The 12,334-nt window shown below is 48.3% G+C and overlaps 1 protein-coding gene across 2 annotated transcripts in view; it reads right to left on the bottom strand.

Annotated features, from left to right (window-relative positions):
• Ccdc136 (coiled-coil domain containing 136) overlaps positions 1-4,459 on the bottom strand; it is a 31,369-nt gene extending 26,910 nt beyond the window's left edge. For both annotated transcript variants that reach the window (XM_051175807.1, XM_051175806.1), the window contains exons 1-4: positions 4,286-4,459; positions 3,428-3,535; positions 1,132-1,377; positions 972-1,046 (exon numbers count right to left, since the gene is read on the bottom strand). In XM_051175807.1, the coding sequence (XP_051031764.1) occupies positions 972-1,046; positions 1,132-1,377; positions 3,428-3,535; positions 4,286-4,343 (487 nt within the window). In that variant the 5' untranslated portion in view covers positions 4,344-4,459. The remainder of the gene's footprint in view (positions 1-971; positions 1,047-1,131; positions 1,378-3,427; positions 3,536-4,285) is intronic.
• Between the last annotated feature and the right edge of the window lie 7,875 nt (positions 4,460-12,334).

The raw sequence follows: 12,334 nt of genomic DNA, 5'->3' as shown, positions 1-12,334 counted from the left end.
ACATACTGAGTTTACAGACCTATGCCACCCTGCCCAGCTTTGGGATCTACTGTTTAGGGATTTGGTCAATTGTGGCCCTTTAAATATATAATGGCTCTCAACCAATAGTTGACAGACAAGTGAGTTAACCCCATTTTACAGACAAGAAACTGAGGCTCACAGGGATAAAAGTGACCTGCCCAAGTTTAACAAAATCTGGACACAATAAAGCTAAGCCCAAGAGCTCAGCTATTACGAAAACAACACCCAGGCTCCCTCTCTCCCTGCGCTGGCTGTCCGCCATTTTTCTTTTCTTTGACACTTTCCCTGCATCTCCCTTTGCTTATATCTTGTTCCCTTCTCTTATGTTCCTCCGCTAATACCTTCGCTTGCTCTCACCAGGACAGACCTTTTTTCCCTCCATTTATACTTTCCCTTTGGCTTGATCTCAGCTCTTGCTACAGAGTCCCTGCTGTTTTCTAGGGCAGATCCTCAAAACCTTCCGGAAGCCCACAGAAGTAACAAAAGCTCCCTCTTTATTTGGTAGTGCAGTGGAATGTGGGACACCTGCCTTACTGCTTTCTGAGACAAAGGGACGCGGGCTCTGGACGAGAGGATGGGGGGCACAAACTCATGTTCGTCCATGTCCATGTTTCCTTCAAAGTCACATGGAGTTTCCTCCTGCTGGCCCCTGCTCTCTCCTATGGCCCCCTTGGAGGAAGCAGAAAAAGGAATACAGCCTAGAACTCAATCTTGACCGTCCACCCGTGGCCCTGGGCTAGGAGAACCAAGAGAGCAGGGACGTGAGGAGGGAGAGGAGGTTGGGAAGAGAGAAAGGGGACAAGAGAGAGGCCAGGACTGCCATGAAGAAAGCTAAGATAGGAATCAAGGCAACAAGAGAAGGGGGAGGGCAAGGAGAAGAGGAAGTGGCAAGAAAAGAAAGAACAGAGAGGAGAGAGGTCAAGCATCTGTCTAGACTTGGGGGCAGTTACCTTGGAGCTGCTGAATCTGCTTGGTGAATACTTCTGCCTGCTGAGCACTGGCCAGCCGCTCATCCTCCAGGAGCCCTGAAGTGAGAGGGACATCTGGTTTGGAAGCAGGGAAACAAAGAGCCTTTGGGCCCAGGCTCCTTGCCCTGTCACAGGTACTCACCCTGAAGCTCCAGGGAGTCATCCTCATGCTGCCCAGCAAGCTCCCGGGTCTCCTCCAGCTCTGCCACCAGCTGGAGTACCTGAGCTCTCAGCTCCTCCAGCTCTGTCTCTGTGAGGCTCAGGCCACGGTGCTTGCTCATGGACAGGGAACCCAAACTGCCTGCTTTCTGCACTGGATCTTCTTCGACCTCTTCCTCTTCTTCCTCCTCCTCTTCCTCCTCATACAGAGCTGGAAGTAACACCTCTCCTAGGAGAGACAACCATCCCCATGGACAGTCAGGCCCATTTCCCTCAAGAGTCCTTCCAGAGTCCTGCACCTTACGTCCCCAGGTACTAGATAGCAGAACAGTGCCACCTGGTGTCCTCCCAAGTTCCCCTGGGCAGGACCTAACTCATGACGAGTCTCTGATGGCCAGGCTCTGGTGGGTCAAATTTGGAAGTACCTTTTCCCCCTTCCAAGCTCCTAATATTGAATGTCCACTGCCTTTACAGCTCCATGCTGGCTCATCTACAAGAAGCTAGCATGGGGACCCCTGGCACTTCTAATATGATCACTGGGTAGTGGGACAGGGAGTTAAGAAAGGATTCAGACGTTCAGACGCAGCTGCGTATTTAGGCCAAATCCGGCAAGGTTGGAACAATAACAACAAAACCCACATCCAGGTGGCTTGCAAAATATTGGCCTTTTCATAATAGAAAAGCACTGTCTTGGCTTGTAGGTAGAGAATGAAAACATTCAAGGAAATGGCTCTGAGCTGTTTACTGGACAAATGTGGGAACCCTTTCAAATGTATGTTACCAGATACCTTTTTGAAATTTGCTACACTTGTTATTTTTCTGTTGGGTGCCATGAGGTCTACCTCTTTCCTGCTGACCTGAGTTGGTTTTCAGGGTAAGTCTGAAGCTGAACTCATGTATAAGAGAAAACCTGCCATCTGAACACATGTTTAAAAATTTATTTATTTTATGCATATGGGTGTTGTCCCTGCTTGTGTGTCTATCGGGTGTATGCAGTACCTTGGGGATCAGTAGAGGGCACTAAATCCCCTGGAACTGGAGTTATAGGATGGTTGTGATCTGCCATGTGGGTGCTGGGAATCAAACCCTGGATGACTGCTAAGCCATCTCTCCAATACTGTTAACATATTTTAAAAACTGAATTGGAAGGGCTGGAGAGATGGCTCAGTGGTTAAGAGCACTGACTACTGTCCAGTGGACCTGGGTTCAATTCCCAGCACCCACAAGGCAGCTCACAACTGTCTGTAACTCCAGTTCTAGGGGACCTGACACCCTCACACAAACATGTATGCAAGCAAAACACCAATACATAAAGTAAAAATAAAATTATTTAAAAAAAACAAACCAAACACTGAATTGGAGCCAGGTGTGGTCCTAATACTTGGGAGGCAGAAGCAAGCAGATCTTTGTGAGTTCAAGGTCAGCCTGGTCTACAGGACCAGTCCCAGGACAACCTGGGCTACACACAGAAACTCTGTCTTGGAAAACAAACAAAAAACCCAAATCAAAACAAAATCTCCACTTGGTACTGGTCCCATTTTGGGATGGTGAGCACTCTTTTTTAGTGCAGTGCAGTTCCTGTAAATAGCAATCTTGTCTTGGTGGAGACTGCTTTGTTTTTAAATTCGGAATCTCTCTGGTCTTCCTTTTCTAAAACCAACAGCATATGGGTCATCTGAAACCCCTTATGCCATGGAGTGAGTGTCTAGGCGAGGCCTGTACTGAACTGTAAAAGGGCCTGGGGTCACTTCCTAGGAAGTCCTGGGTAATGTGCTGATCCTCCCTGCTCTGATGCGTGGGTGTGGGGTTGGGAAGTTGGCTTCACCTAGCTCTCTCCCGAGCCTTTCTATTACTAAAGCTGCAAGGCCCCGTTCAAAGTTGAGAGTGGTGGTCCCAGAACGACAGTTCACACGCCCTCCCAAGTCCTGGCTCTTAAAAATAAGAGACAGCTTGGGATCCAGGTCAGCGGGCAGTGAGAACAAGCACCCCGCTGCTGGGCTCTCTTCAGCAGGGCTTCTCTCTCTGTCTGGCAGCTCCCCCAGGACACACAACCTGGTTAGCTGGGTGACTGGAACCCAAAGGGATATGCCCAAACTTCCATCAATGCCTGAGCCCAGGGAGGCTTGGACCTCTGCCACCAGGGAGGAGGGGCCTGAGATGAAGTCAGGGAAGGGCCTTGTCCTGGCTCAGAGCTCTGGGGTCAGGGAAGGAAGGGAATTGGGGAACAGGGTGATGGAAGATGGAAAGCCTTTTTTTTTTTTTACCCCTACAAAACTCACCCTCCATAGCTTGCATCCCACGGCGTTCCAGGGACCCCCAGCGTTGGCCTTTCTTCCTTTCACAACCCTCAGATACCTCATAAGAGCCTAAAGTGGTTACTGTGGGTCCTGTGAGCAGGAGAAAGTAGTCACTGTAGGATTCGAAAGAGGCTGAGGGGCTGAGGGAAGCCAAAGGGACGCGGGTTCTCGTCTGGGAGCCCTAAATTTGTAATCCCATCGGAAGAGCCTGACTCACTCTGTCCAGCTCTGTAACTACTCCCTTCGCCACCTCTCACGCTCCACCTGAGGACCCCAGCCCGGCGCTGCCAAACCTCAACACCCCTGTTCTGAGATGTTGCCGGCTCCTCTCCCTCGCCCAGACAGAAAGAGGGTGAGTGTTTAGCTTGGGGCACAAGGAGAAGAGGGGTAGGATGGGAACTAAGAAAGAAGGGTTTGGGAAGATGCCGTGGCGCAAGGCAGAAAAGGGAGGGGCAGCCGGACCTGGAGGGAAGGGGCTCCAACCCAGGCCTCTCCTCTCCTCTCCCCTCCCCTCCCTCACTAGACCTCGCCCACCCCACCCCACCCTCATCCCGTGCTCAAGAGCTTTTATGAACTGGAAGGGTGCAGGATCGAGGTCCCCCCCTTCCCACCGCCCCTCCAGTGCTTGAAGCACTGCCGGGCTGGAGAGACGAGGCGGGGAGCACTCCGGGAGTGACCGCTAGGGAGGGGACGCCCCAGATCGAAAGATGGAGAGCTGTCGCAGGTGGAGGCCAGGGTGGAGGCGCCCTCCACCTCGGTACCCGGAGCACCTGGGGGGCCAGGAGGAAGGAGAGCCGAGGGGGAAGGAGCGTGGGGAGCTGAGGGAGGGGCGGCTCTGACCTGGGCTGGGGCAGCTCCAGCCCGCGGCTCCCGCGCCGGCCCCGCCGCCTGCCTCCATGGCCGCTCCCGCCGCCGCCGCCGCCACCTCCCGAGCAGAAGCCGCAGCCGCGGGGCCGGGGACCCGGAGCCCGGTGCGCAGGGAGGAGAGAGGGCGGGCCGAGGGGGCGGGGCCTGGCCTGGCCACCTGACGCGGGTGCCCGCCCGCTGCCGCCCGGAAACCCTCCCTGTCCCCGCGGCTCGGGACCGGGTAGGGACCAGCACAGGCGGCTCAGTGCTCGTTAACCAAGTGCCCAAGCCTCACCCGAGGCTGCTCTGGGTCTGCTGCGCCCGCACAGCGGACGTGAGCTGCCGGGTCTTAAGGATGCTCCCAAGGACTGACAAGATGGGTTGGTTCTGGCGGCAGAACCCATCCCGGGTCAGCCGCTTGTAGGGAATCTCTCAGCTCTGGGTTTCAGGGCCTGGTCCTGCCTGGTGACTGAGGGCGAAAAGAAAACAAGAATGGACTCTTTGCTGCAAATGCGCAGACAAGCGCGCACTTTCTTGGTCTCCACGTTAGGGCGGGCGTCTCAATGACCTCAGTTCACGGAGCCCATCCCCTCCCGGTGGCCTCACGTGCCACTGCAGGGCTGGAGAGAGTAGGGAAGCTGAGACCTGGATGTGCCAACTATAAGGCAGTAATCGCTGCTTTTCCCGCATTCCCACCAAGCCAGAGTCAAGGACTGACTTAGAAAGAGCCCTCCCTAGTCCAACCCTGCTGTCTCAGTGCACCAAGACCTGTCCTCTCCCCTGTCCTTTGAGTCATGCCCCCTAAGGCCTATGAGCACTGCTGATGTTCCCTTTAACCACAGGAAAACCACAGGGCTTATTTCACTTTTTCAACTATTCACTCAAGAGATGATGTTGATCTTGAGGCAGACCTGACATCTCAGCAGGTTTCATGCACAGGAACCGGCTCCTGTGCATCAAAATTGTGGGGGCGATTTCTAAGCTGCGTACACACACCGGTCCTTCCTCTTGTAATCTCTTTCCTAGGGTCTGGACGTGGATTGGCCATGTTCACCTTCTCAGGATGCCGGGCTCGAAAGCTCTCCGTGTGCCCAGGAGTGAAGTACTTCTTTGCCTGCATTTATCCCCTGCTTATCAGGCACTTCAGCCCTGGGTTGAGGGTCTCCAGATACTCCATCCCTTCCTCATGAGATACCCCTGGTTAGACATCCCTGCTGTGCTCTTCTGACCTTGCTGTTAAGGTTGGGAAGTACCCTAGTCATCTTTGTATCTTCAGCTTCCAGCAAAGATTCTGGCCCACAGAACAAAATGAGTACAGGTGAATCTCCCAACTACATTAATCTGCAGGTCATCCAGCCAGACCTGGGCAGCACCGTAATTGTTAGAGATTATGGAAAGTGGCTGCCTTGGGGGAACTAAAGGAGACTGATTCTGGAAGCTCAGTGGTTCTGCTCTTTGCGCCTCCTTCTGGTCCTGTCTTGGCAGCAGGTCATTCTAGCAGTCGGTAGTGGGTGAATGGAAAGAAATAAGTTGTCAGCTGTGACATCCAGGAGTCCAAGCTCTCTTTAGGGGAGCCTGGGTCTTGAGCATGGGGACTAATCTCTCCCTGGTTCCTGGGGTGCAGATCATCACTCACTGTTGATCTGGGGAGACATTCAAGGAGGACCTGAACCAGTCTATTAGTAGCAGGCAAACCCTATTCAGACCAGTATGGGGTTCAGATGAGGATGAAGTTAGGGTGCAGAAGGAGAGTGCTCAGCAGGTCTGGGGAGGGAGATTGTGCTCCAGGGGTATGTCTCTGAAAGGACAGGCATTCTGGGTATGTCAGCCAGGTGATCAGCTTAGAGGGTTGATCTGGATTAATCCTAATAATCACAGAGCATTAGGACTCAGCCTCACCCCAATCCCATCCCAGGGGATCAGCCTCCCTGAGGCCTGATGCAGCCATTTATCCCCCTTTACCCTATTTCTAAATGCTCAGAGCAGCCATTAAAACATTTTTAAGATGAGTATTTGCAACATGCAGAGAAGTAAAGTTCAAAGACTAATGTGACAAATGTGTGCACACCAGCCTGACTGAACCTTGGACCTTGTGCATGATAGACAACTGTCCCACTACCCAGCTGCACCCCTAGCCATTTTTAAGTTTTACTTTGAAACAGATTTTATATTTTTATTAATTCTTTGAGAATTCCATGCAATGCATTTTGACTCTATTTACCTTCCCCCACTCCTCCCCGTGGGAGCAGGGCCTGCCCTGAAGGCCCTGAAGTGTGGTCAACCAACCTACCATGTGTGTGTGTGTGTGTGTGTGTGTGTGTGTCATCATTAAGGAAAACTGACTTTCCTCCCAGAAGCAATTTTACTTTTTACACCTGTATTTTTAAAACTTACTTATTTGAAGGTGTATGAGCATTTTGGCCTGCATGTATATCCGTGCACCACATGTGTGACATGCCCAAGGAGCCCAGAAGAGGTCATGGGACTTCTGGGAGTGGGGTTACATCTGGTTGTGAGATGCCATGTAGGGCTGAGAATCGAACCCAGGTCTTCTGGAAGAGCAGCCAGTGCTCTTATTCACTGAGCCACCTCTCCAGGACGATTAATATCTTGCCAAATTTGATTCTGAGGTAGGTAAGCACAGGGAATACTGTAGCAACTTGGGATCCTGTTTGGGTTTAGTTATGTACACTCCCATCCTCTTGTAATGTGCTTGGCAGCCTAGTTACTTCACCTGCATGTACTGTGTATATACAACCCTCTTCAAACAATTCACCTAGCGGCCATGGGCCCCTACCTACATCAGAATACACATACACCACTCTTTGGACAACAGTTTAAGTTTCTCCATCCCTAACAACTAGCAAGTTTTTTTTTTAATTTATTTATTCGAATGTATTCCCAACAGGGTTGGAGAGATGTCTTAGCTGTTAAAGGCTAGTCTTAACAACAACAGCAACAACAATGATAAAACACTAATATATTCCCAATGCATCTGAGTAGGAAGAATAGAAAGGCAATCTGACCTGAACTGGATTTTGAGTGTGTGCCCACAGAAAGGTAAAAGTGTGTCCTTGAGTAAACGTTTAGGGAGAATCCCCTATTTGTCATCTTATGCCTAATGTATAACTGGGTGCCTCTATAATTAAAATCAGATGCATTATGGAAAGGGATTTGTGGAAAATAATTACATGATCTAACCTATTAATCAAAACAGAGAGCTACTCTGATTATGCACTTTAATAACCAAACTTCTTCTCTGAACCCCATAAAGGGAAACCTCAAGTCAAAGTGGGGGTCCTTGAACAGTTTCTCACTCTGTAGGCCACTGATCCCATGGATTTCTTTCTGTTTGCTTTGCTTCTAAACAGTTCTCTCGGCACTTTTCAGATCTATGTCAGCCCTCACTTGAATTGGAAGCCCAGAACCTGGAAAAACCCACCCCGGACTATCCTTGGTTTGAAAGTTGTTCTTTAGTCAGGCATGGAGGTGCACACCTTTACTCACACCATGTGGGAAGCAGAGGTTGGCACATCCCTGTGAGTTTGAGGCCAGTCTGGTCTACAGAGCGAGTTCCAGGACAGCTAGGGCTGTTACACAAAGAAACCCTGTCTCAAAAAAAAAAAAAAAAAATGCAAGAAAGTTAGTTGTACATAAATATTCACAAAAAATACATAATATGATTTGTGTGGTTTAGACATCTGTCTAAATAATATTACATTATCCACCTTCATCTACAAACCTTAAAATTGTAGGTATCCATGGCATATCCATATAGTTCTCTTCAACCTCTAGTGGGCATTCGGAATGCTTGCAGTTTTCCATAATAAAGTAAATGCTGCAATCAGCAATTCTATATATGCCTTCTTGGCACATGTGTGTCTCTGTCCCAAGGGCAGATACCTAGAAGGGAATTTCTGGGTCATGGAATAGGTGCCTCTAAATTTTACTAATTGTTGCCAAATTGCTCTGTAAAGTAGTTGGGCCAACTTAAAGGCCACAATTTGTGTATTTACTTGTTTCTTTATTTCCCAGCTGCCAATTGTTAAAAGTTCCTCATCCTAGTCTTCTTGTACATTTTTTTTTACAATTCTTTTCCTTCCTTCTTTCTTCTTATTTTTTGTTGTTGTTGAGACAAGGGCTCATTGTGTAGCCTTGGCTAGCCTAGGACTTGCTATGTAGAACAAGCTGGTCTCATACTTACAGAAACCTGACTACCTCTGCTGGGATTAAAGGTATGTGCATCCACACCCAGACATATCCCTAGGTCTTTAAGTCTGCAAACAGAAATGGCTTAGCACATACCAACACTCTTTCCCAGTCCCCATATTTCAAAAATATTATGGTTTCAACTTGTCTTTAACCCCAGTAAGATCCATCCCTACCCTCATTATCTGTAGCCTACCATCATCACCCTCTGAGCACGATTTGTTTAGGTACACTCTTTTCCCTTTTCCTTTCTGTTCTTTGTTTTGTTTTGTTGCTGTTTGTTTGTGTTAGGACTGGAACCCTAAGAACAACCATGAACTTCTGATCCTCCTGTCTCCCTCTCCCAAGTGCTGGGTTACAGATGTGTACCACCACACCCAGTTTATTCAATAGAACCTGGGCTTCCTGAAACTAGGACCATAATCTTTTCCCTTTAAATCTTTAACAACCAAGCCAAAGTATCTCCAGCCTTGCTAGCGTATTTATAAATTCCTCTATTCGCCATTTCTACTTGAATTCCATTCTTTCTTTCTTGTTTCTGTTTCCTTTTTTATGAAATATGTCTATTTGTAGCTTGTCAGTGAAATCGTTGACTGACAATTATTCTGTTTTTGTTTTTTGTTTTTTTTTTCCTTAAAATGAAAGTTAGGTAGGCAGACTTTTTTTCTTTTTCTTGGACTTTTTGTCCACTCTGTAGCCCACACTGGCCTGAAACTTGCTAGATAGCCCAGGCTGACCTTCAATTCCAGAGCTGGCTCTGTGAGTGAAATACTGTGTAAGCAAAAGACCTGAGTTTGGATCCCCAGCAACCACTTACAAAGCCAGGCATGGCAGCATACATAACTCTAGGACTGGGAGGTGGAGATGTGAAACCCAGGGGTCTGCTGCCCAGTCAGTCCAGCCAAAAGGGCAAGCGCCAGGTTCAGGGGAAGACCCTGTCTTAAAAAATAAGATGACGAGGAATAAAAAAAGATATCTGACAACAAATGACCTCTGGTTTTCATGGCATACATGCCACACACATACCACACACTACACATACATACACCACATATATATATATACCACACACACATACTACATACACATATCACACACACACAGAGCTACCAGCAAGAGCTAGGTACTTCCCTTTCTGGATGATTTTTTAAAATTAATGTTTATTTAAATTAAAAACATTCTTATTTTACATGCCCGTCCCAGTTCCCTCTTCCTCCCATCCTCCCATCCCCCCTCCCAACCCCTCATCTACTCCTCAGGGAGGGTGAGGCCTTCTTCCATGGGGGAATCATCAAACTCTAGGTTGAAAGAGTATCACTCCATATGGAACGGCCTCCCAAAGTGCACTAGGGATAAAAACTGGTTCCACTGCCAGAGGCCCCATAAACTGCCCAGGCATCCCAAGGGACAGCATGTTCAGGGAGCCTGGTTAAGTCCTATGCTGCTTCCCCAGCTGTCAGACTGGAGTCCATGAGCTCCTACTTGCTCAGGTCAGCAGTATCTGTGGGTTTCTCCAGCCTGGTCTTGACCCCTGTGCTCATCACTCCTCCCTCTCTACAGGAGTTCAGCTCAGTGCTTAGCTGTGGATCTCTGCTTCCATCAGCTACTGGATGAAGGCTCTAGGATGGCATTTAAGGTAGTCATCAATCTCATTATAGGGGAAGGACATTTAAAGTAGCCTCTCCACTATTGCTTAGATTCTTAGGTAGGGTCGTCCTTGTGGATCTCTGGATATTTCCCTAGTGCCAGATTTCTCCTTAAACCCATGATGACTCCCTCCAGTAAGACATCTCTTCCCCTGCTCTCCTCTGTCCTCAGCCTTCCTGATCCCTCATGTCCTCCTCCCCCTTCTCTCTCCTACCTCCCTCCTCTTCTAGCTGATTTTAAGATCTTCCTTTCTGCTTGTTTCTATAGATGATTTACCACCCCAGTGAGTTGAGGATTCTTCAGTGTGAGGATTTATGTCTGGCTTTGAGTCTGGAAAATTCTCATTTTTTTTTTTTACAATACTACATTTCTCTTACTTGTGCAGCCTCTTAGCATGCCTCATTCCCTCCCTTGTGTCTTTTAACTTTCTTTTCTGAATGATTCTTTGTTGTCTTTCTTCCTTCCTTCCTTCCTTCCTGTCTTTCTTTCTTTCTTTCTTTCTTTCTTTCTTTCTTTCTTTCTTGTTGTTTCCACTCTCCCTTCTCTGTGTTTCTTGACAGGGTTCTTGTATCCCAGGCTGGCCTGATACTCCTCATGTAGCTGATAATGACCTTGAATGCCTGCTTTTGTCTCTGCTTCTTGATGCCAAGATTACAGATGTGCACCCCTATGGCTTCCTGCATGTTAGGCAAGCAACTAACTGAGCTTCCTCCCCAGCCCTTTTTAAGATTCATTTTATGTGTATGTGTGTTTTGCCTACATGTGTGTTTGTGTAGCATGTGTGTGCCTAGTTCCTGTGGAAGCCAAAAGGAGGTGTCGAATCCCCTGGAACCAGGGTTACAGACAGTTGTAAGCTGCCATGTGGGTGCTGGGAATCAAACCAAGGTCCTCTAACCACTGAACCATTTCTCCAGCCCTCTGTTTTTCCCTCAACAATAAATATCCTTATCATCATTGTTATTCTCATTACAGTTCACTTTCTTGTCTTAACCTTTAATACTTGATGTCTACTTACTAAGTAATAGTTTTCATGTTGTAGCATCCCAGCTCTTGAGCACTCTTGTGTGCTATGGCCTTAGGAGGAATTACCTCATGGAAGAATTTCATTTCATCTGGGAGTCACCCCAGAGATGGTGACAGGGCCCTCTTAGTACAGCATGTACATGATGGACCAGTAGGGATCCTAACTAAAGAAAGCAGCTCTACATGGCAGGTGATGAGTCCAGCGTGTCGATTAGGGGGATACATGTGCACAGTAGGCTGCTGACTGCCTTCTGGAACACAGTGAGGGGAGGGATTCTGCCCCAGTGGGTCCACAATAAGGGTGGGGCACAGAGGGTACGGAGCGGCTTAAGGAATGGCTGCAGAGAGTGAGTTCGGTTATCTGACAAGTTTTTAATTTATTTTTGACACTGTCATACATGTCTGTCTCCAGTATGTCCTGATCATATGTACTCCCACCTCCCCTCCGGGAACTAGTGTTGGCAGGGTGTGAATGGGTGAGCCCCGCCCCATGGAGCATGGGAGGGGCTCCATGCCAGAGCAAAGCTGATTTTGCTTCCGCAGCAGCCACCAACTTCCAATAGCTACTCGCTGGGTGTGGGGTCAGGTGAGTCCCACCTACCCTGACTGGCACTGAGCAACCACTCAAACACTGTATCAGTGCCTGGGGGTGGTCGAGTCTGTAGGAAAAATACAGACTGTGTAACAGTTTTTTGGCTGCAAAACCTTTTTTTTTTTTTTTTTTAACGCAGTTTGTACTTCATGTTTAGAAAAAGTAGAAGAAACTGGGAAATCCTACACAAATCAAAGTATTTCATTGTGATCTCTTGAGCAGGTTTCTCTCTTGGGCTTATCCTCTCCATCCCCTTCTGTCTTTCTTCTTCTTTTCTTTTTTATGTTTCTTTTTTCTTTCCTTTCTTCTTGGTGAAATTCCCCCATATACCCCGCTTTATTGAACTCTGTCTTGCTTCAGTATGATTATGTAGTATTTCTAGGAATTTCAAGGGTCAGGAAAGAGGTTTCCATTTTGTCACACAGGACTCCTAGTGGATATCTGGAAACCACAGCCATGCTTGTCCAGTTTGACCACCTGGAAATAACAGGGTATATATTAGTGTGTTTGCTCTGGAATGAATGGGCAGTATATGTGGCAGCTGGCCAAGGGGGAACAGAAAAGAATAAACA

The sequence above is a fragment of the Phodopus roborovskii genome, unplaced genomic scaffold (assembly GCF_943737965.1).
Source record: "Phodopus roborovskii unplaced genomic scaffold, PHOROB, whole genome shotgun sequence".
Taxonomy (NCBI): Eukaryota; Metazoa; Chordata; class Mammalia; order Rodentia; family Cricetidae; genus Phodopus; species Phodopus roborovskii.
Note: the sequence above shows the minus strand (reverse complement) of the source record. Positions and strands in the feature narration are given on the sequence as shown.